The sequence below is a fragment of the Heptranchias perlo genome, chromosome 7 (genome assembly GCF_035084215.1).
Source record: "Heptranchias perlo isolate sHepPer1 chromosome 7, sHepPer1.hap1, whole genome shotgun sequence".
Classification (NCBI taxonomy): Eukaryota; Metazoa; Chordata; class Chondrichthyes; order Hexanchiformes; family Hexanchidae; genus Heptranchias; species Heptranchias perlo.
Window position 1 is genome coordinate 53,527,892 of NC_090331.1, and position 27,867 is coordinate 53,555,758.

Sequence of the window (27,867 nt, forward strand, 5' to 3'; positions counted from 1 at the left end):
AATATAACATGCTGCAAGCATTTCCGAAAATACTCCAATATTTAGAAAAATCCAATAAAATGCATGTGCCTGAACTAAACTGCTGCTCTACTGTTTCACACAGCATTTGCAAAGATAAACACGGCTCAGTAGTCTATTGAATTCCACCCGACTGCCCAAGAAGCACACAGGACAACTGACAAGTGGTTACATTTGTAAAACTGCGGAGAGAACATGTTGAATGTCTGGTTTGTAGAATGATACACTTGTTCACTTTTATAACAATGTGTTATCCTTTGTTTTTTTTAAAACTTCATCAAGTTGAGCGATTTTTTAAAGAGTGCGGTGAGTAAGAAAGACGCCAGGAAAAGGCCGATTACTGTGGTAATGTTTTTTTTAAACGCAGCTCCCTATTTGCGATATGGCAATAAGGTGCTTATGAAAGCCGATTCCTCCTGACGGCGCAGGCACCAACCAAAGCAAAATACGTTTAAAGCTGCCACTGATCTGGGGCACAAAAGCCGCAGGTGAGCGGGCGGCCCTCGGGCCCAGTGACATCTCTCCCGCCCTCTCCCAACTCGGGCCCAGAGCTGCCGCTCACCTTTTTGATGTTGGATTTGGAGGCCGGATGGAAATCCTTTTTACACATGAAATTGGCGAATGATTTCCCCATGTTGACGGAGACCGCTTCACAACCGTCGCACCTGAGAATCGGGATCAAATCAGGAGGAGGAGGAGAAACCGCAGGTTCCCATAGAGACCGCGGGGGGGGGACTACAAATCCAGCATGCACCGCGGGCGGGAGTACTGCCGGGTCAAAGAGGAAGACGCGGGGGGTGATTTGTGTTTAGGTGTTATTGTTGGGTTTATTTAAAGGTGATCACTGTTATTGAGTAATCTTCGGCCTGGGAAATCCTGCCTCAGTCATATTTCGAAGCGATAGTCGTTTGAAGTGTTGACATCGACTGGGTGTTGATGACAGGTAACTTGGAAAGAAACATTTATCTACATGAACATTTGTGGGTTTACACCGAAATTATATTTGCTTTTACCTTGGATTGTGATTCGGCAGATGGGTGGTTCTGCTGATTCCTAATGTGCAAATTCTCATTAATGTAGAATTGAAATTCCCGGATTTGGCAGAAATGAGATTAACGCGAATGACGCAATTAACAATCCTATTTAAACATTGAGTGGTATTTACTTTTCTGATTTAAAGAGACTGCACTCTTCCGGAGAGTTTATACTTTATAGGATTTGATCATATAATCTAGAGCTGACACTTCAGTGTAGTACTGAAGGAGTGCTGCTTTCTTTAGAAGGTACAGTATCAGCTTTCAGATGAGTTATTAAACCAAGGCCCTATCTGCCTGTTCAGCAAGCATAAAAATCCCATGGCATTATTCGAGGTGCTATATAAATGCAAGTTCTTTCTTGGATGTCAAGATTCTGTTAACGTGCTGGATTTTATTTTGATTCTGGGTGATAGTGATATTGGGTTTAAGTTAATGCCACCAGGACAAATACATATGGGTTGAGCCAAAGAACAAAAAAGGGAATTCACACTGCTGGGAGTGTACTATAGACCCCCAAACAGTCAGAGGGAGATAGAAGAGCAAATATATAGGCAAATTTCTGAGAAGTGCAAAAAGAATAGGGCAGTAATAGGGGATTTCAACTACCCTAATATTAACTGGGATAGAATCAGTGTAAAAGGTATAGAGGGTGCAGAATTCTTAAAATGCATTTTGGAGAACTTTTTTAGCCAGTACGTAGCAAGCCCAACAAGAGAGGGGGCAGTTCTGGACTTAGTTTTAGGGAATGAAGCTGGGCAGGTGGAAGGAGTGTCAGTGGGTTTGGTGGTGGTGATCATAATTCAGTTAGATTTAGAGCAGTTATGGAAAAGGACAAAGATAGAACAGGAGTAAAAGTTTTCAATTGGGGAAAGGCCAATTTTACTTAGCTGAGAAGTGATTTAGCAAAAGTGGACTAGAAACAGCTACTTGAAAGTAAATCAGTGTCAGAGCAGTGGGAGGCAGTCAAGGAGGAGATAGTGAGGGTTCAGAGCAAATATGTTCCCACAAAGAAAAAGGGTGGCACTCCCAAATCTAGAGCCCTCTGGATGTCAATGAGCATACAGGGTAGGATAAGGCATAAAAGGGAAGCTTACGTCTGATACCAAGAGCTCAATACTGCAGAAAGCCTAGAGGAGTGTAGAAAGTGCAGGGATCAAATTAAAAAGGAAATTAGGAAAGCAAAGAGAGAGCATGAAAAAATATTGGCAAGTAAAATCAAAGAAAAACCCAAAGATGTTTTATAAGTACATAAAAAGCAAGAAAGAGTAGGGCCTATTAGAGACCAAAAGGTAACCTATGTATGGCGGTGTGAGATGTGGGTATGGTTCTTAATGAATACTTTGTGTCTGTCTTCACAAAAGAGGGGGATGATGCTGACATTGTAGTTAAGGAGGAGGAGTGTGAAATATTGGATGGGATAAACATAGTGAGGGAGGAAGTATTAAGGGGATTAGCATCTTTGAAAGTAGATAAATTGCCAGACCCGGATTAAATGCATCCCAGGCTGTTAAGAGAAGCAAGGGTGGAAATAGGCGGAGGCTCTGACCATCATTTTCCAATCCTCTCTGGCTACAGGCGTGGTACTGGAGGACTGCTAACATCGTACCATTGTTTAAAAAGGGATAGACCGAGTAATTACAGGCCAGTCCGCCTAACCTCGGTGGTGGGCAAATTATTGGAAACAATTCTAAGGAACAGTATTAATCATCATTTAGAAAGGCACGGATTAATCAAGGACAGTCAGCATGGATTTGTTAAGGGAAGGTCGTGTCTGACCAACTTGATTGAATTCTTTGAGGAGGTAACGAGGAGGGTCGATGAGGGTAGCGTGTTTGATATAGTGGATTTTAGCAAGGCTTTTGACAAGGTCCCACATGGCAGACTAGCCTGAGAAGTAAAAACCCATGGGATCCAAGGTGGCAAGTTGGATCCAAAATTGGCTCGGTGGCAGGAAGCAAAGGGTAATGGTCCCCGGGTGTTTTTATGACTAGAAGGCTGTTTCCAGTGGGGTTCCGCAGGGCTCAGTACTGGGCCCCTTGTTTTTGTGGTATATATCAATGATTTAGACCTAAATGTAGGGGGCATGATTAAGAAGTTTGCAGATGATACTAAAATTGGCCATGTGGTTGATAGTGAGGAGGAAAGCAGTAGACTGCAGGAAGATATCAATGGACTGGTCAGGTGGGTGGAAAGGAGGCAAATGGAATTCAATCTGGAGAAGTGTGTGGCAAACAAGGCAAGGGAATATACAATAAATGGGAGGATACTGAGAGATGTAGAGGGACCTTGGAGTGCATATCCACAGATCCCTGAAGGTGGCAGGGCAGGTAGATAAGGTGGTTAAGAAGGCATATAGGATACTTGCCTTTATTAGCCAAAGTATGGAATATAAAAGCAGGGAGGTTATGCTTGAACTGTATAAAACACTAGTTAGGCCAAAGCTGGAGTAGTGCATACAGTTCTGGTCACCACATTACAGGAAAGATGTGATTGCACTAGAGAGGGTACAGAGGAGATTTACGAGGATGTTGCCAGGACTGGAGAATTTTAGCTATGAGGAAAAATTGGAACAGAGGAGGCTGAGGGGAAATTTAATTGAAGTGTATAAAATTATGTGGGGCCTAGATAGAGTGGATAGGAAGGACCTATTTCCGTTAGCAGAGAGGTCAATAACCAGGGAGCATAGATTTAAAGTAATTGGTAGAAGGATTAGAGGGGAGCTGAGGAAAAAAATTTTCACCAAAGGTGATAGGGGTCTGGAACTCACTGCAAAAAGGGTGGTAGAGCAGAAACCCTCATTGCATTTAAAAGGTGCTTGGATGTGCACTTGAAGTGCTGTAACCTACAAAGCTACAGACCAAGAGCTGGAAAGTGGGATTAGACTGGATAGCTTTCTCGGCCGGCACAGACATGATGGGCCAAATGGCCTCCTTCTGTGCCGAGAGGAGTTTTATAGAAGTAAAATTTTTTTTTCCCACTGAGCAATACACAGTTACTTAAACTTTTCAAAATTTTATTTCCCTAGTATGGCTTTCAGAAGCAGGTATCCTCCAAAGTCTTGTGACACATTTGTGGCTTTGCCTCCAGCAACTGTTGATAATCAGATAATCTTTGGAAAGAACTCAGACAGGCCTTCTGATGAAGTCCAGGAAGTTGTATTCTTCCCTGCAGCAACCTATGAACCAGGAGATAAAGTTGAGGTGAGCGATTTCTACCCTTTTTGATCAGAAATTCATTATTAAGTCACATCATCATAGTTTTTAAAAAGTGTAAGAAAGTAAAAAAATGGCCTAAAAGATATGTTATTTGTAAATTGCAGTTTCTCAACAAAATAACATGGATTTTAAAAATGGTTGTTAATATATTTGTAGCTTTAGGACTTTAAATAATTATGGAAGAATGTCACAGAATTCTGTTCTGAAGTAGTCATTTCACCTCAACAGTAGGTTTATTTTTCCAACTACCAGCTCTTGTTTATCAGGAGTGTTCCTTCTGTTTGTTACTACCCTAACCAAACCAAAACATTGTCATGCATAGTTTGAAATCGATATTTTTAATCGAACTTAGGAATACACAGGACCAGAAAAGGCTGCAGTCCGCCTGGCTGATCCCAAAAATGAATTCCTTTCAATTGCCTACTCCCTAAAACATCTCTTCAATTTTTCCAAACCCTCTGTCTCTATTGCCTTCCTGGGTAGTCCATTCCACATGTTCACACTGTCTTTGTAAACTTAGTTAAATCTAAACCATCGTGCATCTTTCCTCTTCTAAGCTCTCTTCTCTACTACGTTCGAGCCCATGTCTCCGGTTCTAGAGTTTGTAATTAAGAGGATCACCACTCTTTCCCTAGGTTTTGTTCTGCTACCATCTCCTTCCCCACGAAACTGGCAGTTTAGCTCAATTGGTAACACTCACCACTGAGTCAGAAGCCTGTTGGTTCAAGCCCCATTTCAGAGCACATAATCTAGGCTGACACTTCTGTACTGTACTGAGGAAGTGCTGCACTGTTCAAGGTGCCATCTTTTGCATGAGATGATAAACCGATGCTCTGTCTGCCTGTTTAGGTGGATGTCCTCTCTGATGGACAGTGGTGGCATTTTGGTTCAGGCGAAGGCCATCCCTTCAGTATAGCCTTCCTTATTCCAGATCTTGCTCCAATACCCCAAGAATGTAAACTTTCACTCCTGAACCAGCCCTGCAGTCACACATTGACCGTTCTAATCATCTTCTCCATAAGTGTCCAGTGTATGGCACAGGAAGCAATTTGGAGTTTACCACCCTTGAGGTCTTGTTTTTTATTGTGACAAACTCCTTAAAGCCCCTGTGCAAGACCTCAAATGTACTTTTATCTATGTCATTGCTTCCAAGATGGACTATGACTTTTGGCTGCTTTCCCTCCCTTTCTATCTGTTCCATGATGTCCTTCACTCTGGCACCAGAAAAGCAACATACCATTTGGGACTCCAAGTCATGACTGCAAAAAAGGCTGTCTACACCCCTAATTTTTAATTTTTTTTTGAGTTATACAGCACGGATAGAGGCCCTTCGGCCCATCGTGTCCGCGCCGGCCATCAGCCCTGTCTACTCTAATCCCATATTCCAGCATTTGGTCCGTAGCCTTGTATGCTATGGCATTTCAAGTGCTCATCCAAATGCTTCTTGAATATTGTGAGGGTTCCTGCCTCCACAACCCTTTCAGGCAGTGAGTTCCAGACTCCAACCACCCTCTGGGTGAAAAAGTTCTTTCTCAAATCCCCTCTAAACCTCCCGCCTTTTACCTTGAATCTATGTCCCCTTGTTATAGAACCCTCAACGAAGGGAAAAAGCTCCTTAGTATCCATCCTATCTGTGCCCCTCATAATTTTGTACACCTCAATCATGTCCCCCCTCAGCCTCCTCTGCTCCAAGGAAAACAAACCCAATCTTCCCAGTCTCTCTTCATAGCTGAAGCGCTCCAGCCCTGGTAACATCCTGGTGAATTGTAGAATTCTCCTGCTTCTTCCACTATCCTATTCTTGTAGTCTTTCTGCCTCTCATTCCTGTGTGTAGTCCCTTGCTCTATGGTGCTGCAGTGTTAAATACATAGAAGTACACATAAGTAACAACACAGAAACAGGCTATTCAGCCCAACCAGTCCTTTTCAGCGTTTATTGTCCACGTGAGCAGCGTGGCTCAGGACCACCTTCCTCTGGATCGCGGTCACTATCCACCTCATACTTGTCCAACATTAATTATCTATTGGCCCATTTTAGTAACTCAGGGGTTCCCTAAACTGAGTCCTTTATCCCTTTGCTGCCTCTATGGATAGTCACCCACTTCCCTCTTTCTACATTATACTGATGTCTTGAACTGTCTAGCTTTGCCTCTTGGGTTACCACTTTTTGGAGATTAACTCAGAAACGCCTTAGTCTCTCTATATTGCTGTGGAGACTCATTTTCTAATACTTAGTGTAAATGTGCTTGGATCTGCTGAGGATTCATGATGGCCCACATATCCCATTCCAAACACATCACTCTGCCATCTTTTGTGTCTAACTTTGAAAATGTTAGCCTGAATACTCCCTAATACAAAACTCTCTCAAGAATTAAACTCCTCTTACTCAATTTACATGAGTAGTAATTTCAGCAAAAATTTAGAAAGCCGTCAGAATTTTTTAAAAAATTCATCAGTAATCTGAAGTCTACACCATACTGAGTTATGCTGCGAGGACATATGATGAATTAAGATCACTTTATTATTTACTTTTCAGTGCACATATATAAAGATTGATCAGGTTGAAAAGACACATGCTGTTGTTCTTAGCCGTCCATCTTGGTTATGGGGGGCTGAAATGGGAGCTAATGAATATGGAGTATGTATCGGCAATGAAGCAGTCTGGGGAAAAGAAGAGCCCAATGACGAGGAAGCCCTTCTGGGCATGGATTTAGTCAGGTTTGACTTATTTTATTTTACTACAAGTTGACTGATTTTTTTTAAAGAGAAGGTGGCAGTATATATACTTCCTGTCACTGCTGTCTGTCATGCTTTTCTTTCATCTTCCAGCAAGGTTTAAGTTATCCATTCATCTTACTTTCTTTGAGCTTTCCAAGGTTGACCTCCCAATGTGCAAGTAATGCTGTTGCTTACTGCAGACCTTACAGCTGTGCCTTCAAGATAGGTGGAATCTTGGCACTACCCACCTTAGAGTTCCTGAAGTTGAGCTATGAGCCCGATGATGCCTCCCGCCTCCCTCCTCCCTCTTCGTGATCCAGTGCTAACCTCACCAACCTTCCAGAGTCATGCAAGCCATATTCCCAACTGCTATGTTCTTTGAGGATAGCTCAGGGTCTGGTTGTGGTGGGGAGAGGGACTAGTCACAGGGATGGGGAGAATTGTTCAGAGCAATGTGGCGTAGAGAAACCTATATTATTTAAAATAAAATCAAGTATTGATTTAGATGTAGCTTCACCATCAAGGGCAGAATGTAGAACGTGATGTAAGGACCAAATACAATCAGGTCCATCCATGATCCATGCAAGGTCGCTGGTTTTATATTTTTATGTCAGAAACTTTTGTGTGTTCAGGGATTTGGTCATGGTAAGTTGTGAATATATTTCTAATTGAGACAACATGAGTAGGTGTGCAAGTAATAGGTATCATTCTGGAAGATTCAGTTTTCCTATCTCCCTCACTCATTGTGCTCAAGCCAGAGAGGTAGCTTCCATAAGTCATCCGAGTCTCCTATAAACTGAAACTTGCATCTTTAGTTATGTTAAACTTGTATAGAACCTTGGTTAGACCACAGTTGGAGTATTGTGCACAGTTCTAGTCTCCATATTATAGAAAGGATGCAGAGGCATTGGAAAGGGTGCAAAAAAGATTCACAAGAATGATACCAGAACTGAGAGGATATACTTATCAGGAAAGGCTGAACAGGCTGGGCCTCTTTTCTCTAGAAAAGAGAAGGCTCATGGGTGACCTGATAGAGGTCTTTAAGATAATGATAGGGTAGACATAGAAAAAATGTTACCACTTGTGGGAGAGTCCAAAACTAGAGGTCATAAATATAAAATAGTCGCTAATAAATCCAATAGGGAATTCAGGAGAAACGTCTTTACCCAAAGAGTGGTAAGAATGTGGAATATGCCACCACAAGGAGTAGTTGAGGCAAATAGCGAAGATGCATTTAAGGGGATGCTAGATAAGCACATGGAGGAGAAAGCAATAGAAGGGTGTCCTGATGATAGGGTTAGCTGAAGTAGGGAGGGAGGAGGCTTATATGAAGCATAAACACCAGAGTAGACCAGTTGGGCCGAATGGTCTGTGTCTGTACTGTAGTTTCGATGTAACTCGATATATGTGCCATGAGTGGGATAGTATTCTGTGGGTCTAATAATTACCTAAATTACAGTTTAAGATGCCAGAGATGAGCATCCCATGTAACCATATTGTTCCAGTACAGCTACAACACTGACAAAATGTTCCCGACAATGTGGAAAATTGCCCAGGTATGTCCTGTCCACAAAAAGCAGAACAAGTCCAATCCGGCCAATTACTGCCCCATCAGTCTACTCTCAATCATCAGCAAAGTGATGGAAGGTGTCGTTGACAGTGCTGTCAAGCAGCACTTACTCACCAATAACCTGCTCACCGATGCTCAGTTTGGGTTCCGTCAGGACCACTCGGCTCCAGACCTCATTACAGCCTTGGACCAAACATGGACAAAAGAGCTGAATTCCAGAGGTGAGGTAAGAGTTATTGCATTTGACATCAAGACAGCATTTGTGGCACCAAGGAGCCCTAGTAAAATTGAAGACAATGGGAATCAGGGGGAAAACTCTCCAGTGGCTGGAGTCATACCTGGAACAAAGGAAGATGGTAGTGGTTGTTGGAGGCCAATCATCTCAGCCCCAGGACACTGCTGCAGGAGTTCCTCAGGGCAGTGTCTTAGGCCCCATCATCTTTAGCTGCTTCATCAATGACCTTCCCTCCATCATAAGGTCAGAAATGGGGATGTTCGCTGATGATTGCACAGTGTTCAGTTCCATTCAAACCCCTCAGATAATGAAGTAGTCCATGCCCGCATGCAGCAAGACCTGGACAACATCCAGGCTTGGACTGATAAGTGGCAAGTAACATTGCCTGGCGCTTGTCTGGCGTGAATGTCCATCTCGAACGAGAGAGTCTAACCACCTCCCCTTGACATTCAGTGGCACTACTATCACCGAATCCCCCACCATCAACATCCTGGGGGTCACCATTGACCAGAAACTTAACAGAACCAGCCACATAAATACTGTGGCTACAAGAGCAGGTCAGAGGCTAGTGACTCACCTCCTGACTCCCCAAAGCCTTTCCACCACCTACAAGGCACAAGTCAGGAGTGTGATGGAATACTCTCCACTTGCCTGGATGAGTGCAGCTCCAACAACACTCAAGAAGCTCGACACCATCCAGGACAAAGCAGCCCACTTGACTGGCACCCCATCCACCACCCTAAACGTTCACTCCCTTCACCTCCGGCGCACTGTGGCTGCAGTGTGTACCATCCACAGGATGCACTGCAGCAACTCGCCTTGGCTTCTTCGACAGCACCTCCCAAACCCGCGACCTCTACCACCTAGAAGAGCAAGGGCAGCAGACACATGGGAACAACACCTGCATATTCCCCTCCAAGTCACACACCATCCCGACTTGGAAATATGTCGCCGTTCCTTCATCATCGCTGGGTCAAAATCCTGGAAGTCCCTTCCTAACTGCACTGTGGGAGAACCTTCACCTCACGGACTGCAGCGGTTCAAGAAGGCGGCTCACCACCACCTTCTCAAGGGCAATTAGGGATGGGCAATAAATGCCGGCCTCGCCAGTGACGCCCACATCCCATGCACGAATAAAAAAGAATGTTCTCCTGCCTTCTCTGAAAAGCAGTAAATACTATACCTTCAAATCATTATGCTCAGATGGTTCCAACTAGCAAAACCAATTTATTTGTAAGTAAGATAATACACAAGCAGTAAGTCACACAGGAAACTGGTAATACAGTTGAATTAGTCCATGGGCTTTAAAATATCCTCTTTAGAATGTTTTCTTACATAGTCCAGTAATCTGTAAGACTTTGGATGGAACAGTTTTTTTTGTGGCGTATCTAATGCTTTGTAATATGTGAGTGACGCTATTCCTAGAATCATAGAATGATACAGCACAGAAGGAGGCCATTCTGCCCACCGTACCCGCGCTGGCTCTTTGAAACAGCTATCCAATTAGTCCCACTCCCCTGCTTTTTCCCCATAGCCCTGCAAATTTTTCTACTTCAAGTATTTGTCAAATTCCCTTTTGAAAGTTACTGTTGAATCTGCTTCCACCGCCCTTTCAGGCAGTGCATTCCAGATCATAACAACTCGCTGGGTAAAAATGTTTTTCCTCATGTCACCTCTGGTTCTTTTGCCAATTACCTTAAATCTGTGTCCTCTCGTTACTGACCCTTCTGCCACTGGGAACAGTTTTTCCTCATTTACTTTATCAAAATCCTTCATGATTTTGAATACCTCTATCAAATCTCCCCTTAACCTTCCCTGCTCTAAGGAGAACAAGCCCAGCTTCTCTAGTCTCTTCACGTAACTGAAGTCTTTCATACCTGGTACCATTCTAGTAAATCTTCTCTGCACCCTCTCTAAGATCTTGACATCCTTGCTAAATCCTTCCAGAATTTAACACAGTACTCCAGCTGAGGCCTAACTAGTGTTTGATAAAGGTTTAGCATAGCTTCCTTGCTTTTGTATTCTATGCCTCTATATTTATAAAGCCAAGGATCCAGTATACCTTTTTAACAGCCTTCTCAACTTGTCTTGCCACCTTCAAAGACTTGTATGCATATAACACTAGGGGCTCGATTTTAGGAGCGTGTTTCCGGCGGGTTCCCAGCGGGGTGGCCCCGAAAATCCCGATCTCCGGTCACGTGACCGGATCGCGACGAAATCCCGGCAACTTCCGGGTACCGCGCTGATGTGCGGGGCTGCGCGCGCAAGCCCCGCTGGTGGGAATCCCGCAGGCAATTAAAGCCAGCGGGGTTCCACTTGAGAGTACTTAACTTGCTCGTTGTGGTCAGTTAATGAGCTGAAGCAGCTGTCAAAAGAGGAAGTGTGGGATTTTAGGTTCAAGGCAGTGAGTTTCCCACACTGGGGGAAACAGTCTCCCTCCAACCAGGCGTGTTGCAGCCAGCAGCCTGTGGCAGGTGCCAAGGTGCGCTCCACGGGGGAGAGCCCTCACCCACGCAGGAGGCCACCGCGTCACATAGGGCAACCCCTGCCCTCCACCACCCCCCGCCAAGCCAGAGGACAGACCGACACGAAACCGCAGCCCCAGTCCGAGGAACCACACACCTACCCTGCACAACCCCTCAGACCAACACCTGCCAGTTGGGTGGTGTGTGGACACCCTCTGAGGACGAAGAGCATGACCAGCACCAGCAGCCTCGCAGTCCACGCCGTCCGCCGCAGGGACGTGGATCCCCCCAACACTGTGTTGTTGCACGCCCACCTGCACAGCAGGAGGGAGGGCTACCGCAGAGAGAGACGCGTCGCAGAGGGCACTACCCTCGCCACAGGGTCCACAGACCGAGGCGCAGCTCCCCGGACCTCTCCGAGCAGCAGTGCACAGGGAGGCACAGATTCGCTCGACATGTAGTCATGGAGATCTGCAGCCTCTTTCATGCCAAGCTGCTCCTGGCTGGCCCCAGCACCAACTGCTTACCTGTCGCTGGCAAAGTCACCACTGCCCTCCACACCTTCTCCTCCGCATCCTTCCAGGGTGCAGCCGGCTACACCGCCGATGTCTCTCAGTCGTCTGCGCGGACGAGCCCTGCAAATACACCTGCACCTACTCTGCAGTAACACGATGGGTGGCATCAGTGGTGGGTCCTCATAGTGATACCCAGGAGCGGGCATTATTGGACACAACGGACAGGATTCGCGGAGACATGGCAGTGGTGGTGTCAATATAACGTGTGCTGTTTGTTGCTCTGAAATTCAATATGGGTAACACCCATGACAAACCCTCAGACACCCTTGTGCACCCCCTTCATGCTGACGAGACGTTTGCCTTACGCTGCCTACTGCACATATGTGATGCATGCCCTGTGGCTGCAGCACAGGTGGTGGCAGGTTGAGTGAGGCTGGCCGTGAGGGAGATGCACGAGAGGGCGAGTATGGGATGGAGCAATGAGATTGTATGAGGAGTGGGTTGCGTGTTAGTGGCAGGGTGAGTACTGGCGAGGTGAGTAGGTGGAGGTAAGATGAGGATGGGGTGTGAGTGGGTATGAAGGGTGATGTGACAGAATAGTGTTGGCGGTGCCGAAGGAGATGTGGGGTGGGGGCAGTGTTGTGGCAGACGGAGTGTAGGGGAAAGACTTTGTGTTCTCACTGCGGCTGACCTACTGCGGTCATTGCAGCGCCTCCTGCACTGTATGCAGGTGGGCGATATGTTGGTGGCGCAGGTGACCCCCTCTGCCACCTCGAGCCAGGCCTTCTTGGTGGCAGAGGCAGGCCGCTTCCTCCCGCCCGCCGGGGGGGGGGAAGATCTGTGTCCTCCCCCTCCTCCTCACCCCATCTGATGATACCTGGGGTGAGGCATCATTAAACTGGGAGCAGCCTTCCCCCTGGGCTGCTCCATGCTGCAATTTGTCCCATTGGTTGCAGCATCTGTCAGTGGAGGACTGCCCCTTTAACTAGAGAGCCTCCAGCTGACAGATCGTACTGCGCATGCGCAGCCCGACCGACGCGCAGGCCAGCGCCGTGGACCCCGGAGGAGCAGGTAATTGATTCCTATTAGTGGGTTGCCTGCTACGATCGCGTGGGCAACCCACTAATTTCGCCGAGCGTGTTGACCACGCTCCCGGAGGACCACCCGCTGGGAACCCGCAGGCCTGCTAAATTCGGGCCCTAGGTCTCTCTGTTCCTCCACCCCTGTTACATTTGTACCATTTAGTTTATATTCCTTATTCTTCCTACCAAAATGAATCACTTCACACTTCTCTGCATTACATTTCATCTGCCATGTGTCTGCCCATTTCACCAGTCTGTCTATGTCCTCCTGAAGTCTATTACTATCCTCCTCACTGTTTACTACATTTCCGAGTTTCGTGTCATCTGAAAACTTTGAAATTTTGCCCTATATACCCAAGTCCAGGTCATTAATATATATCAAAGAGCAGTGGTCCTAACAACGACCCCTGGGGATACCACTGCACAATTCCCTCCTGTCTGTAAAATCACCATTCACCACTACCCTCTGCTTTCTGTTCCTTAGCCAATTTCATATCCATGCAGCAACTGCCCTTTTAATCCCATGGGCCTCAATTTTGTTAACAAGTTTATTATGCACCACTTTATCAAACGCCTTTTGAAAGTCCATATACACATGAACTGCACAACCCTCTCCGTTACTTCATCAAAGAACTCAGTTAAGTTAGTCAAACACGGTTTGCCTTTAACAAATCCAAGCTGGCTTTCATTTATTAACTCATTTTTTGAAATGTCAGTTAATTTTGTCCCGGATTAATGTCTCTAAAAGTTTCCCCACCACTGACATTAGGCTGACTGGCCTGTAGTTGCCGGGATTATCCCTCTTCCCCCTTTTTTTTTTAAAGAGGGATGTAACATTTGCAATCCTCCAGTCCACTGGCACCACTCCCATATCTAAGGAGGATTGGAAGATTGTGGCCAGAGCCTCCACAATTTCCACCCTTACTTCCTTCAGCAACCTAGGATGCATCCCATCTGGACTGGGTGATCTTTCTACTTTGTGCACTGCCAATCTTTTTAGTACTTCCTCTTTATCTATTTTTATCCTATCCAATTTCTCTACGACCTCCTCCTTTTACTGTGACATTGGCAGCAGCCCCTTTGTCAACCTCAAGTAGTTCAACTTCAAAAGTGTGCTAAACTGAACCAAAGATATTGTGAAAAGTGTCTGGCATATATTCCAGACCCAAAGGCCTCTGAATAAAGAGCTGTTAATTAATAAATTTCAATGGCACAATGGTAAGAGATATTTGCATTCTCTGCTAATGAGCAAGGGTTCACACTTCATCCAGGTATAATTTGACCACATATAATTTGATTAGTACCTAGAAAAAAACCTCTGTATTTGATTAATTTATGATTAAACAACCTGGTCTGTGTCTGTCAGACAAACAGGCTCCTATCTCCATTTTGAAGTTTGGTAGGGAAAGATTGCTTCTATTTTAACTCTAGTTATTCAAAAATGGTATGACATTGGCATCTTGGCATAATTTTCTTTTAATAGACACTAACCCATTTAAAATTTCACAGCCTTTTCAGAATATGCATACCTCACATGATTATGTTATAGACTGATTTGAATCTTGGATGTTAGGATTATTAGGACATAATATTACAAGCATAATTTATCTTTTGGAAATAATTATATTTGGGTTATGTACATTGCTCTAGACTTGGCCTTGAAAGATCTGAAACAGCCGAGGAAGCAGTTGACATCCTTGCTCATCTGTTGGAGAAATATGGACAAGGTGGAAATTGTATGGAAGATGAAGTTACATTTACCTATCACAACAGCTTTCTGATTGCTGACAAGAAGGAAGCCTGGATTTTAGAGACAGTTGGTAAATACTGGGCAGCAGAAAAAGTTGAAGGTACATACAGATCTGATAATGGCAAAAACATTTACTTTTTAAAATAAAACTGAAACAGCTACAGTTGCTGAATTAAGTTCTGATACAGCTGACACTTTATAGTCACTTGCTTTAAAGATGACTTAAATGATGTGTATCAGAACTTTTGGAATAAAGTAGCCTTGAAAAATGTTACTTTAGGGGAAAAAACCAGAAGAAATATTTAGATAAGAGCCATTAAATAAGGTAATACTCGGCTTTCAATTAAGAAAAAATCAATTGCCCCCCAAACTCAAAATGCCATTAGCAACAGAAGATGATTTGCTCTTGATGCCTCCAGTTGTCTCCATGGTTGTTTTTAATCAGTATGTGAAGTTCCATATAGTAGCTGCTTTTTTGTGAACCTTGAACCCATGATTTGCCTCCATGGATCCTGTGCTGCCTTGCTCTGCATTTATCTCGCTATATTTTTTGTAGCTATCTTGATCTCATCCCATGGCTTCTTACTACCCAGACATAGTGAGGGTTTTCACCATCAGTCAAAACCTCATCCTGTGGCTTCTTACTGTCTTATCAGCTGTATTCTTCTCCTGTGGCTTGTTGCTACTACTTGAGTTCTTGTCTAAATTGGGGTGGGGGTCAAAACATTAGGCACACACAGAAATCACTTTTGAGGCATGAAGTTCACCTGTGTCCAAAGACTGTTCTTGCTATGGTGTTGGATAATGTATCAGCAGGTGATAAGAATGAAATCCTTGGTAATGGATTGTGGGAGCAAAAGGCAATGTCGGTGTGTTTGGTCATAGCATGATGATGTGCAGAGGACTGTTTATGTGATGGGTGGAGGGGGACTTGGGAGAAAGTATTGTCAATAAGCTGGTATATGGCTCTAGCAGCCTGCAAAGTTGTTTCAGCAGTTGTATCTCCTTCTCCTTGTCATCAAACTGAAGACCTCGGGCGGGTTTGTCACTCGCCCTATTTCCTGCCTAACCGAAACCGCTCTGTTAAAATTCCCTTCCCCAATGCCTATGCAATCGATTGGCCTGTAATCAAAACATTAGGCACACACACAAATCACTTTTGAGGCATGAAGTTCACCTGTGTCCAAAGACTGTTCTTGCTATGGTGTAATTAACATATATTGAAAGGTGTCAGTGGGAAATCCAATGGACAGGGCCATGGCAGAGAACATCCCTGTCCAGTTTTCTGTCACTGCCCAAAAATTGATAGAAGGGATGCAGAAAATCCCAGCCCACAAAAAGGAGCAAAGTCAGTAACTCTTAAATTTGCAGATGTTGTTGATTTTTATAGTGATGTCATAATAGTCATTTATTGATTACTAGGTCTCTGGTCATAATTATAAAAGCCATTGGAAAGTAGTAATGTGATTGTATGTCAGGTGACATACATTTTGGCAGGCTGTTAGTATGTTGTAAAATGATTAATACATTAATCATAGTAAACAATGATAATAGGCACAATTTGTGACGTGTGTATGTTTTTTTGATCTTGTACTTAGAAGGGGTGCGGAATATTTCCAACCAGCTCTCCATAACAACGAAGATTGATAAAGAGCACCCAGAAATGAGGAGTTATGCAAAGAGTCAAGGCTGGTGGGATGGTAAAATCAAGTTCAGTTTCACTGCTGTGTATTCCTATCAGGACACTGCTAGAATGATTGAATCCGGTAACCGATATTGTACTGGCCTCCAACTTCTTAATAAGCATAAAGGTAATTAACAAAAACAGAAAATCAACTTTGAAATGGGTCAATCTGCATGCTTAGATTAGTTAATTGATGTATTCTCTTAACAACCACCCATCAAATTTTATAAAAGAGCATAACTTTTGAGTTGTAAGTTTCTAGTTAACATAATTACCGAACTTTCTTTCTTACCTAACAAGTACACCCTGATAAAGTGTTGATAGAGACAGAACGTACATTTTTGAGTTCTAGAGAAGGGCTTATTTTAATTTGCTTTTACAAGTCAGGTATACCCTTTCCAGCATAACAAGTGTACCCTATAAATTTCACAATGCTAGTTGTCAGAGTTTGTTCATTTTTTTAAACAGAAAGGCCTTGGACATGAGCTATGTTAAGAGTTTTTTTAGCAAAACTTTGCATAAAAGGGATTAGCTTCCCAAAGCATCCCCATGCTGATTTTGTAGTAATCAGAGGAATGATAATAACTGTGCAAAAGGGGATGTTCTCTCAGATCCAAAGAATGGACAATTCATTAGCCATGTCTGGTTATTCAGAAGGACACCACACTTTGGTACTAGAAATTCTTTTTGATCTCTATGTGGGGGCTGTGAGAGGTGTTTAGAAATCGGATGACTGACAAATAGTCGAGCAGCAGACAGCTGCAAAGGGAGCGAACCACCCTCCTAGGTGGCAGGACGGGGTACAAAGAGATGTGTTTTTAAGTTGAACGAGACACCCTTCGGGAGTGGGCTAGCATTCATGTATTCCTTATTTTTGTAACCATACGTGGGAAGAAGTTGTACCAGTTGTATCAAATGACTCTCACTGTTCTGGGTATTTGATGGCGTGTGTATGTTACACCATGCTCTATGGACCTGCTGGTCTTTTCCTGTCCTTTCTTGTCTGCCCAGATTCTGAGATTGCTGTCGTATGTGAGAATATAAAACTAGTTTTATAAATTATATATACTGCATGTAGTGTTTGTTGGGTGTTGCAATAACTAATATCAAGCAAGGGTGATTAGTGTAACAGAACTATAGCAATTTTATAAGTTTATATATTACTAAAAATGTTTTTTTGTGGGTGTCAGCCTTGACTTAATGGTAATACTCTTGCCTCTGAGTCATGAGGCTGTGGGTTCAAGTCTCACTCCAGAGACTTGAGCATGTAATCTAGGTTGACGCTTCAGTGCAGCACTGTCGAAGGTGCTGTCTTTCGGAATAAGACGTTAAACTGAGGTCTCGTCTGCCCTCTCGGGTGGATGTAAAAGATCCCATAGCACTATTCGAAGAAGAGCAGGGGAGTTCTCCCTGGTACTATGGCAAATATTTATCCTTCAGCCAACATCATTAAAACAAATAATTTGGTCGTTACCTCATTGCTGTTTGTGGGACCTTGCTGTGTGCAACTTGGGTTCCACGTTTCCCTACATTACAACAGTGACTACACTTTAAAAGCATTTCAATGACTGTGTAAAGTGGTTTGGGACATCCTGAGGTCATGAAAGGCTCTATATAAATGCAAATTCTTTCTTTCAAAACCCTTTCACATTGCATCATTTAATGCAACAGTTAGTATCCAATTCTTAGTTTATCCTAATGCAATGAAGTTATAGTTTTAAGAAATAGAACCCAGAAGGTGCAAGAATTGATACATTTCTGATAGCTTGTAAATAGCAATAGGCTGTCCATTTTTCCATAATCTTATTATGAAGTGCTTGTCAGATACTTGCAATTCTCTGGCTTCTGCCTTTATCGTTACTGTTTTTTTATTTTTAAACATGAAAGTTGAGTTTATGTTATGTTCATGCTTTATAATAGGAAATATTAGAATTGAAACCATGATGGATATTCTACGGGACAAAGAGAGTGGTATTAATATGGAGGGTGGTTTTATGACGACAGGGAGCATGGCCTCCATTCTACCCATGGACAACAGCCTGCATTGCATTCATTTCTTTACAGCAACTCCTTATCCTGAGAGGTAAAGAGCATATGACATTTCTATTGTACAAACCATTCATTTTATTTTAGCTTTAGTGTTAACACATGTTGTTTACTACTGAGCAAGAAAAATTAAAGTAATTTTAAATTGAAACTTTAAAAAAAAACAAGGTTGCAAAAATCAAATCTTATACAGCCTCAAAGAAAAAAAACTCAAAATATTGAGCTGTTTCTTCACTTTAATTTGAGATATATAATTCTTACAGATATAAAATTGAATAGTTTTATTTACATTTACTTTGTACCTTTCACTTGAGGTACAATATATATTTGATTATTTGAAAATGTTGGTACATATCAATTCTTCAAGGTGGTGTTATCAATGCTGGATAATGCAGTGTATTCAACCTGGAGGAGGAAACTAGGAGTTTTCTGCAGGAACAAGGACTACTTGATGATTGTATCACATGTAACAACCAAGTATTGAAAATAATCAGTGTTTATAAAGACTAAACACCCCACTTTGATAAGGATAGTTCAAGAATATTAATGAGAGATTCGTGGATAATTTAGGAGGAATTAAGGGTGAATAGGGGGCATGGATATGTTTAACTCCTGTATGATATGCAAGTTTTTGTTTAGCTGTAGGACTGCCTATGTCTGTAATGAGTCAATAATCATAGATCCAGTGTCGCCAATGATTTATATCTGTCAAGGTTTCAATACAGTTCTACTATTAATATAGTCTTTGGACTGTCTCATATATGCTCCCATTCAATCTAAACAACCACCCTACTTCAATGCCTGCAAAGTGTGAGAAATGGGTGAAACAGTTAGATTGTGCCATGACTGGTTTTTATATAAATTATACTATACAAAAGAGAGCTTTGCTTTTGCATTATGCGGGAGAAAATTTGAAAGATATATTTGACACGCTGTCTCATACTGAAAATGATGCAAACCATGATAAGGTTAAGAAAGACCTAAGTGATTCATATGTTTGCTTGGGAGTGAAATAATCATATTTCAATGGGCTGAACACAAGAATGAATGTGTAAATGCCTTTCAGATGTGCTTTTGTCAACAAGCAGCAAAATGTAATTTCACTGATGCAGATCATGAAATCAAAATAGATTACAGAAGGATGTTCATCTAAAATATTATGCCACCAAGCCCAGGAGAAAGAGCATGCTTTCGATGAGCTTTTAGAACTGGCCAAAGCAGTTGATCTAGCCAAATGTTGTGCAGATGATGTGGAATCAACTCCAATTGTAGGTCTTATAACTGTGGTGGAAATTACTCCCATACTAGAGATTGCCCAACAACTGGCAAAGAATGTTGTGCCCAGCACTCTGTCATCCACATGTAAGTCTCTGCAAAGACATCCAATAAACTGCAGTGGATCAGATACTCATCCACAGGAATATCATAGAATCTTACAGCACAGAAGGAGGCCATTCAGCCCATCATCTCTGTGCCAGCTCTTTGAAAGAGCTATCCAATTAGTCCCACTCCCCTGCTAGAGATTCATATAGCTAGTCAAAAGAACACAATGTTAAGCAAGTTACTGAAACAGAACTTGCTGTATGCAACTCTGGAGATAATGAGGCATATTTATTCACCATATCAGAACATTAATTCAGTAATCAGCAATAGGCTGATGACAATAGTATATTTTCAAGGTGTAACAATGTAAATCATTGATTCTGGGTATCCTTGGAATATTTTCAACAAATCTAGTTATCAGTCTATAGTTAGTGGTTCTGAATTTTGGTTGAAGGTTCAACACATGCAGATCTAGTTAATTCCATTTTGTACAAAGACATATTTTCCAGTGCTTATTAATTTTTTAAAACGACTTTGGGTATTCCTGTATAACCAGTATACTACTTCTCATTTCACTAGAGGTGAAGAACCTGCAATAGCTTTGTTCTATCTTAAATTGAAAATCACAGTATCTTAGACTATCCCTTCCAAGTGGAGTGAAAGATTGTGATGCTAAGGTAGAGATGAAAGAGTATGCTAATTGAAATCACCATACTCAACCTGGTAAAATTAAAGTTGGTGACTATGTCCTATTGAGAAATAACGAGCAAGGAAAAGCAATATCCCTGTATAAAGCATTAGTCTGCACCCAAGATTCACAATCCAATTCTACTTTCTCAAAGTTCCCATCAAGTGACCAGAAATATATCTTTCTTCAAGAGAGTAACAGTATTTCTGGAATCTCGCCATATCATGGAGATCGATCATAATGCTGATTTTAGTGGTTATGAAGTAAATTCTACAACCATCAATATCTAGAATTGAGCAAGAACTACTCACAGGAGACCTCTGTTGTACCTGAACGACTATTATTTAAAAGTTTGCATCTTTTATGTTTTAGAAAGTTTTTTTTTAAACAGGCTATCTTAAAGGAGAGATGTAATGCATTCATCCAGATACTGAACGGGGAACTGTGGGATCGATTTTGAGTGCCCTTGCCTGGTGTTACCAGGGTGGGGTCGGTAGCCTTAGCGCCCTGTTAGCATCAGCGATCCGACTGGATCCATTTTAAAAGGGGCCTATCACCAGGTCTCCAAAGTGCACTTGCCTGATTCAGGTGATTGGCCCCTTTTTTTAATATGGAAATCAGGGTCCTATGATGTAAATAGGGCCCCAATTGCCATTTTAAATAGAACATAAGAAATGGGACCAGGAGTAGGCCATCTGGGCCCTCGAGCCTGCTCCGCCATTCAACAAGATCATGGCTGATCTTCTACCTCAACGCCATTTTCCTGCAGTATCCCCATATCCCTTGATGCCTTTAATATCCAGAAATCTATCGATATCTGTTTTGAATGTACTCAATGACTGAGCCTCCACAGCCCTCTGGGGTAGAGAATTCCAAAGATTCACCACCCGCTGAGTGAAGAAATTTCTCCTTATCTAAGTCCTAAATGGCCTACCCCTTATTCTGAGACTCTGACCCCTGGTTCTAGACTCCCCAGCCAGAGGAAACATCCTCCCTGCACCTACCCTGTCGAGCCCTGTAAGAATGTTGCATGTTTCAATGAGATCAGCTCTCATTCTTCTAAACTCCAGAAAATACAAACCTAGTCTACTCAATCTCTCCTCATACGACAATCCCGCCATCCCAGGAATCAGTCTGGTGAACTTTTGTTGCACTCCCTCTATGGCAAGTATATCCTCTCTTAGGTACGGAGACCAAAATTGTACACAATACTCCAGGTGCGGTCTCCCCTAGGCCCTATATAATTGCAGTAAGACATCTTTACTCCTGTACTTAAATCCTCTTGTAATAGAGGCCAAGTTACCATTTGCCTTCCTAATTGCTTGCTGCACCTGCATATTAGCTTTCAGTGACTCATGTACAAGGACACCCAGGTCCCTTTGAACATCAACATTTCCCAATCTCTCACCGTTTTTAAAAAAAATACTCTGCATTTCTGTTTTTCCTACCAAAGTGGATAACTTCGCATTTTTCCACGTTCTATTCCATCTGCCATGTTCTTGCCCACTCACTTAGCCTGTCTATATCCCTTTGAAACCTCTTTGCATCCTCCTCACAACTCACATTCCCACCTAGTTTTGTGCTATCAGCAAACTTGGAAATATTACATTTGGTCCCCTCATCCAAATCATTGATGTAGATTGCGAATAGCTGGGGCCCAAGCACCGATCCCTGCGATACCCCACTAGTCACAGTCTGCCAACCCGAAAAAGACCCGTTTATTCCTACTCCCTGTTTTCTGTCAATCAATTCTCAATTCATGCCAGTATATTACCCCCAATTCCACGTGCTCTAACTTTGTTCATCAATCTCCTGTGTGGGACCTTATCAAAAACCTTCTGAAAATCCAAATACACCACATCCACTAGTTCTGCCTTATCTATTCTACTAGTTACATCCTCAAAGAACTCCCAATAGGTTTGTCAAACATGATTTCCCTTTCATAAATCCATGTTGACTCTGCCAAATCCTATTATTATTTTCTAATTGTCCTGTTATCACATCCTTTATAATAGATTCTAGCATTTTCCCTGCAACTGATATCAGGCTAACAGGTCTGTAGTTCCCTGTTTTCTCTCTCCCTCCTTCCTTAAATAGTGGGGTTACATTTGCTACCCTCCACTCTTCAAGAACCATTCCAGAATCTATAGAATTTTGGAAGATGACAACCAATGCATCCACTATCTCTATAGCCACCTTTTTCAAAACCCTGGGATGTAGATCATCAGGTCCTTGGGATTTATCGACTTTCAGTCCCTTTAATTTCTCTAGTACTATTTTTTTTTTTACTAATACTAATTTCTTTCAGTTCCTCATTCTCGCCAGACCCTTGGTTCTTTGGTATTTCTGGGAGGTTTTTTGTGTCTTCTTCCGTGAAGACAGACAAAATGTATTTGTTTAATTTCTCTGCCATTTCCTTATTCCCTATTATAAATTCTCCTGTCTCTGTAAGGGACCCACATTTGCCTTCGCCAGTCTTTTCCTTTTTACATATAGAAGCTTTTACAGTCCGTTTTTATGTTTCTCGCTAGCTTACTCTCATATTCTATTTTCCCTTTCTTTATCAATTTTTTGGTACTCCTTTGCTGAATCCTAACATGCTCCCACTCCTCAGGCTTACTGCTTTTTCTGGCAACTTTATATGCCTCTTCCTTTTGATTTAATACTGTCTTTAATTTATCTTGTTAGCCACGGTTGGACCACTTTTCCTGTTCCCTAGAAAACCATCTCGTATACATTCCAGGAATTTGTCCTCCACAGTATTCGTACTAATTTGGCTTGCCCAATCTGTATGTAGATTGAAGTCCCCCATGATTACTGTATTACCCTTGTTACATGCATTTCTAATTTCCTGCTTTATACCATGCCACTACTGTTTGGTGGCCTATAAACAACTCCCACCAATGTTTTCTGCCCCTTGCTGTTTCTTAGCTCCACCCAAACTGATTCTACACTTTGATCTTCTGAGCCCAGATCCTTCCTCACTATTGTACTGATCTCATCCTTTATTAACAGCACTACGCAGCTCCTTTTTCTTTTTGCCTGTCCTTCCTAAGGAGCTGGTCGGATCCTGCGCAGTGCAGACTTGGATCTGTTCCATGGAGGATGGAAGTGAAGAGGCCCTCTAAAGGTAGGTCTTGAATTATTTTTATGGGCTCCAGAGGAGCAGGTGTGCACCTCTGGGTCCCACACAAATAATCTGTGCCCATAAAAATGCTCAGGGGCACTGTATCACTTTTAACAGCCAAGGACTTTTCCTGCAAATAAGTGTGCATGGGGGTACTGCTGTAGTTTTACTGGTTTAAAAACAATGCAATTTAAAAGCATGCAGTACTGGGCCTGTACACAGTGAGCCAGATTGACTGGTTAATCATCAGCAGTGCCCCAGAGTACCGTGAACCTGCCTGGCTTTAGTATCAGATTACTGAGTCTGCCACAAAAGACTGACATGGTTCCAATCTTCCATCACAAGACGTATCATCTCAGAGCCAACTGGACACCAAATAGACCTTGCTTTCCTCCTCTGCTATTTCCCCATAGGGAGGAAAGCACCTTGGGACGTTTTACTACATTAAATGTGCTATATAAATGCAAGTTGTTGAAATTGCAGAGTAGCATAGAGGGAGGGCTAGGAGGCAGACTTTCTTTACTTTTTCCCTCACCCCTTTCCAAGGTTGAGACAAGAGAATAAAATTAGGTGAATAAAAGAAATTAAACTAAAATGTTCAAAAATCATAGAACATTCGATCAAAAAATCTCACTCTAATTCATAGTGGGAATAAACTGATTGATGATGACATTATGTAGTTGCTCAATTATTGCAAACTGCACAAGAGGTCCAAAAGCTTTTAGATCAATACAATCCCATACATGACGGTGAGTTCTACTTGTTTCTTCTCATGTATGAATGGTTGTGACAGACGTTATGGTTCTTTAACATTTGAAAAACAACTCATTATCACCAGCAGGTATCTTTGCTCTACCCATTACTTACGACCATACAATTTCTTAGTAACCACCAGATGTCACTGCTGTTGCATCATCTTTCTCAATGCCCCAGATTTGGGATGAAAACTAAAATATGATGATATAAACTGTAAAAGATGATTTTTGAGGACAAATAATAGTCACCCTTTAGTTCCAATAGACAACAGTTTCTTTTCATGGTTAATTGCTAATATAAGTATGTGCAGTTAGGTTTACAGAACATTCTTGTCTGTCCTTTTTCAGGTCTGTTTTCAAGCCATTTATCTTTGTACAAAACATGAAACAGTTTCTACAAACAAGTTCACCTTCATTTGGTCCTGATGATCCAGCAAAGAAGCAGCCCCGGTTCCAGAGCAAACCCGACAGAAAGCACGCACTCTACAAAAAGCATGAAGTGGCAGCTGCGTTCATGGAGACAAATGGGGTACTTACCAATTTACAGTAAAATATAAAAAAATGCTAACCACCATCTGTAAATATGTAGATAGAGTGAAGCCCTTCAGCCCAAGTCCCATCTTTGTACCCCTCAGTAGTTCCTGCTGCCCCTATTTTTCATCTAAGTTTAAAAATGGTTTGTGCTGAATTTATTATCAGCCATTTGATATTGTTAGCTTACTTATGTAGGTGTAAAATACTTAAATATTTTAAAGTGTGCTAAAGCTATAGTGGCAGTGATTTTCGTAAAGCCCGCTTCCTAAGTAAATCCATATTGCGTACTTATTATGTTCTGAAAAGCAAGGATTTGAATAAGGCACGTTAAAGAATAAACTGTGATCACTATGTTACATTGAGTTACATTACAGCACAGAAACAGGCCATTCTGCACAACTGGTCTGTGCCATCATTTATGCTCCACGAGTCTCTTCCCACCCTACTTCATATAACCCTATCAGCATATCCTTCTATTCCTTTCTCCCTCATGTGCTTACCTATCATCCCCTTAAATGCATCTACGCTATTTGCCTCAACTACTCCTTGTGATAGCACGTTCTACATTCTTACTACTCTTTGGGTAAAGAAGTTTCTCCTGAATTCCCTATTGGATTTATTAGCCAAGCTATTCTAGTACAGCTACAACACTAGCATCTAACTGACAATGTGGAAAATTGCCCAGGTATGTCCTGTCCACAAAAAGCAGGACAAATCCAATCCGGTCAATTACCGCCCCATCAGTCTACTCTTAATCATCAGCAAAGTGATGGAAGGTGTCGTCGACAGTGCTATCAAGCGGCACTTACTCACCGATGCTCAGTTTGGGTTCCACCAGGATCACTCTGCTCCAGATCTCATTTCAGCCTTGGTCCAAACATGGACAAAAGAGCTGAATTCCAGGGGTGAGGTGAGAGTGACTGCCCTTGACATCAAGGCAGCATTTGACCGAGTGTGGCACCAAGGAGCCCTAGTAAAATTGAAGTCAATGGGAATTAGGGGAAAAACTCTTCAGTGGCTGGAATCATACCTAGCACAAAGGAAGACGGTAGCGGTTGTTGGAGGCCAATCATCTCAGCCCCAGAACATTGCTGCAGGAGTTCCTCAGGGCAGTGTCCTAGGCCCAACCATCTTCAGCTGCTTCATCAATGACCTTCCCTCCATCATAAGGTCAGAAATGGGGATGTTCGCTGATGATTACACAGCGTTCAGTTCCATTCGCAACCCCTCAGATAATGAAGCAGTCCGTGCCCGCGTGCAGCAAGACCTGGACAACATCCAGGCTTGGGCTGATAAGTGGCAAGTAACATTCGTGCCAGACAACTGTCAGGCAATGACCATCTCCAACAAGAGAGAATCTAACCACCTCTCCTTGATGTTCAACGGCATTACCATTGCCAAATCCCCCACCATCAACATCCTGGGGGTCACCATTGACCAGAAACTTAACCAGACCAGCCACATAAATACTGTGGCTACAAGAGCAGGTCAGAGGCTGGGTAGTCTATGACGAGTGACTCACCTGATTCCCCAAAGCCTTTCCACCATCTACAAGGCACAAGTCAGGAGTGTGATGGAATATGCTCCACTTGCCTGGATGAGTGCAGTTCCAACAACACTCAAGAAGCTCAACACCATCCAAGATAAAGCAGCCCGCTTGATTGGCACCCCATGCACCACCCTAAGCATTCATTCCTATCAACACTGGTGCACCATGGCTGCAGTGTGTACTATCCACAAGATGCACTGCAGCAACTCGCCAAGGCTCCTTCGACAGCACCTCCCAAACCCGTGACCTCTACCACCTAGAAGGACAAGGGCAGCCGGCACATGGGTACAACTCCACCTGCACGTTCCCCTCCAAGTCACACACCATCCCGACTTGGAAATATATCGCCTTTCCTTCATTGTTGCTGGGTCAAAATCTTGGAACTCCCTTCCTAACAGCACTGTGGGAGAACCTTTCCCACACGGACTGTAGCGGTTCAAGATGGCGGCTCACCACCACCTTCTCAAGGGCAATTGGGGATGGGCAATAAATGCTGGCTTTGCCAGCAATGCCCACGTCCCATGAACGAATAAAAAAAAAGACCTCTATCGGGTCACCCTTCAGCCTCTTTTTAGAGAGAAGAGTCCCAGCCTATTCAGACTTTCCTGATAAGTATATCCTCTCATTTCTGGTATCATCTTTTTTGCATCTTCTCCAATGCATCAATATCCTTTCTATAATATGGACACCAGAACTATGTCGTGCAGCATTAATAATCATTGCTTGTAATTTATTTCAATCCCCAGGCAAAAGGTTCTAAGATGCTCCAAGACATTAGAGTACTGGAGAAGAAACAAATTGAAACAGCAGAGCATGTCCTAGAGAACGGAATACCAGATACCACAAAAGTTGTTCACCTGTTCTCTCAATGTGTAGATGAGGAAATAGCAATTTACAGTAAAACTAATTAGCCAGTAGTACTGCATATGTTTGTAGTTATTTGTTTTAATGTGCTTGTTGCCTTGAAGCCACAAAAAAAATGATAATGTGTAAGCACCTAGTTTCATATTGCCAAAGAAAAACAGTTTACACAGAGAAGATAGTGGATAAAATTTCTAAATTTTAAAATGTTTATATCAAAACTGTACTATTTTATTGGCTCAAATACTATTGTCCTGCAAAGCTTAAAATTCAAAGTTAAGTGTAACATTAATCTGAAAATGGGTGAAGTGATGCAGTGTGTGCTATTGATTTTCTAGTCATGGCTCAGTTTTAAGCAGACGTGCCAACTATATCCTGGATGCTTCAAACATCTCTTACGGAATGGCTCCAGACTAGTACAGAGGCCTGGGAGTAGGTTGGTTTTCTGCCCTCTCAGCCAAAAATATTATTTCGTGCGGGGATTCTAAACAATTAAGTATAAATTGATGTATGCTGATGTTTAAAGATTTATTTCAGTCTGAGATCTGTGGATGTGGAATCATGCTATCGTCAGATGATGAAATTTCTTATGTTGAAACTGGTGAACTACTTCAGCTTCTTTACTCTGCTGCAAGAAAAATATCAATAAAATATTTTAAAATTCAGAAAATTGTAGCAACAAGTGAATTTATGATG

At 42.6% G+C, this 27,867-nt stretch overlaps 2 protein-coding genes across 3 annotated transcripts in view; one reads left to right on the top strand and one right to left on the bottom strand.

Moving 5' to 3' along the window:
- cir1 (corepressor interacting with RBPJ, CIR1) overlaps positions 1 to 761 on the bottom strand; it is a 49,450-nt gene extending 48,689 nt beyond the window's left edge. The window contains exon 1 of the mRNA XM_067987573.1: positions 581 to 761. Within this exon, the coding sequence (XP_067843674.1) occupies positions 581 to 652 (72 nt within the window). The 5' untranslated portion in view covers positions 653 to 761. The remainder of the gene's footprint in view (positions 1 to 580) is intronic.
- scrn3 (secernin 3) lies at positions 150 to 27,841 on the top strand. 2 transcript variants are annotated; one of them, XM_067987571.1, is made up of 8 exons: positions 150 to 227; positions 4,081 to 4,255; positions 6,806 to 6,987; positions 14,505 to 14,704; positions 16,203 to 16,415; positions 18,209 to 18,371; positions 24,576 to 24,756; positions 27,057 to 27,841. In XM_067987571.1, the coding sequence occupies exons 1-8, from the start codon at positions 214 to 216 to the stop codon at positions 27,219 to 27,221; spliced, it is 1,293 nt and encodes a 430-aa protein (XP_067843672.1). In that variant the 5' UTR covers positions 150 to 213; the 3' UTR covers positions 27,222 to 27,841. The 2 variants fall into 2 exon arrangements, with proteins under 2 accessions (XP_067843672.1, XP_067843673.1); XM_067987572.1 differs by lacking the exon at positions 150 to 227 and adding an exon at positions 799 to 961.
- Positions 27,842 to 27,867: the final 26 nt, after the last annotated feature.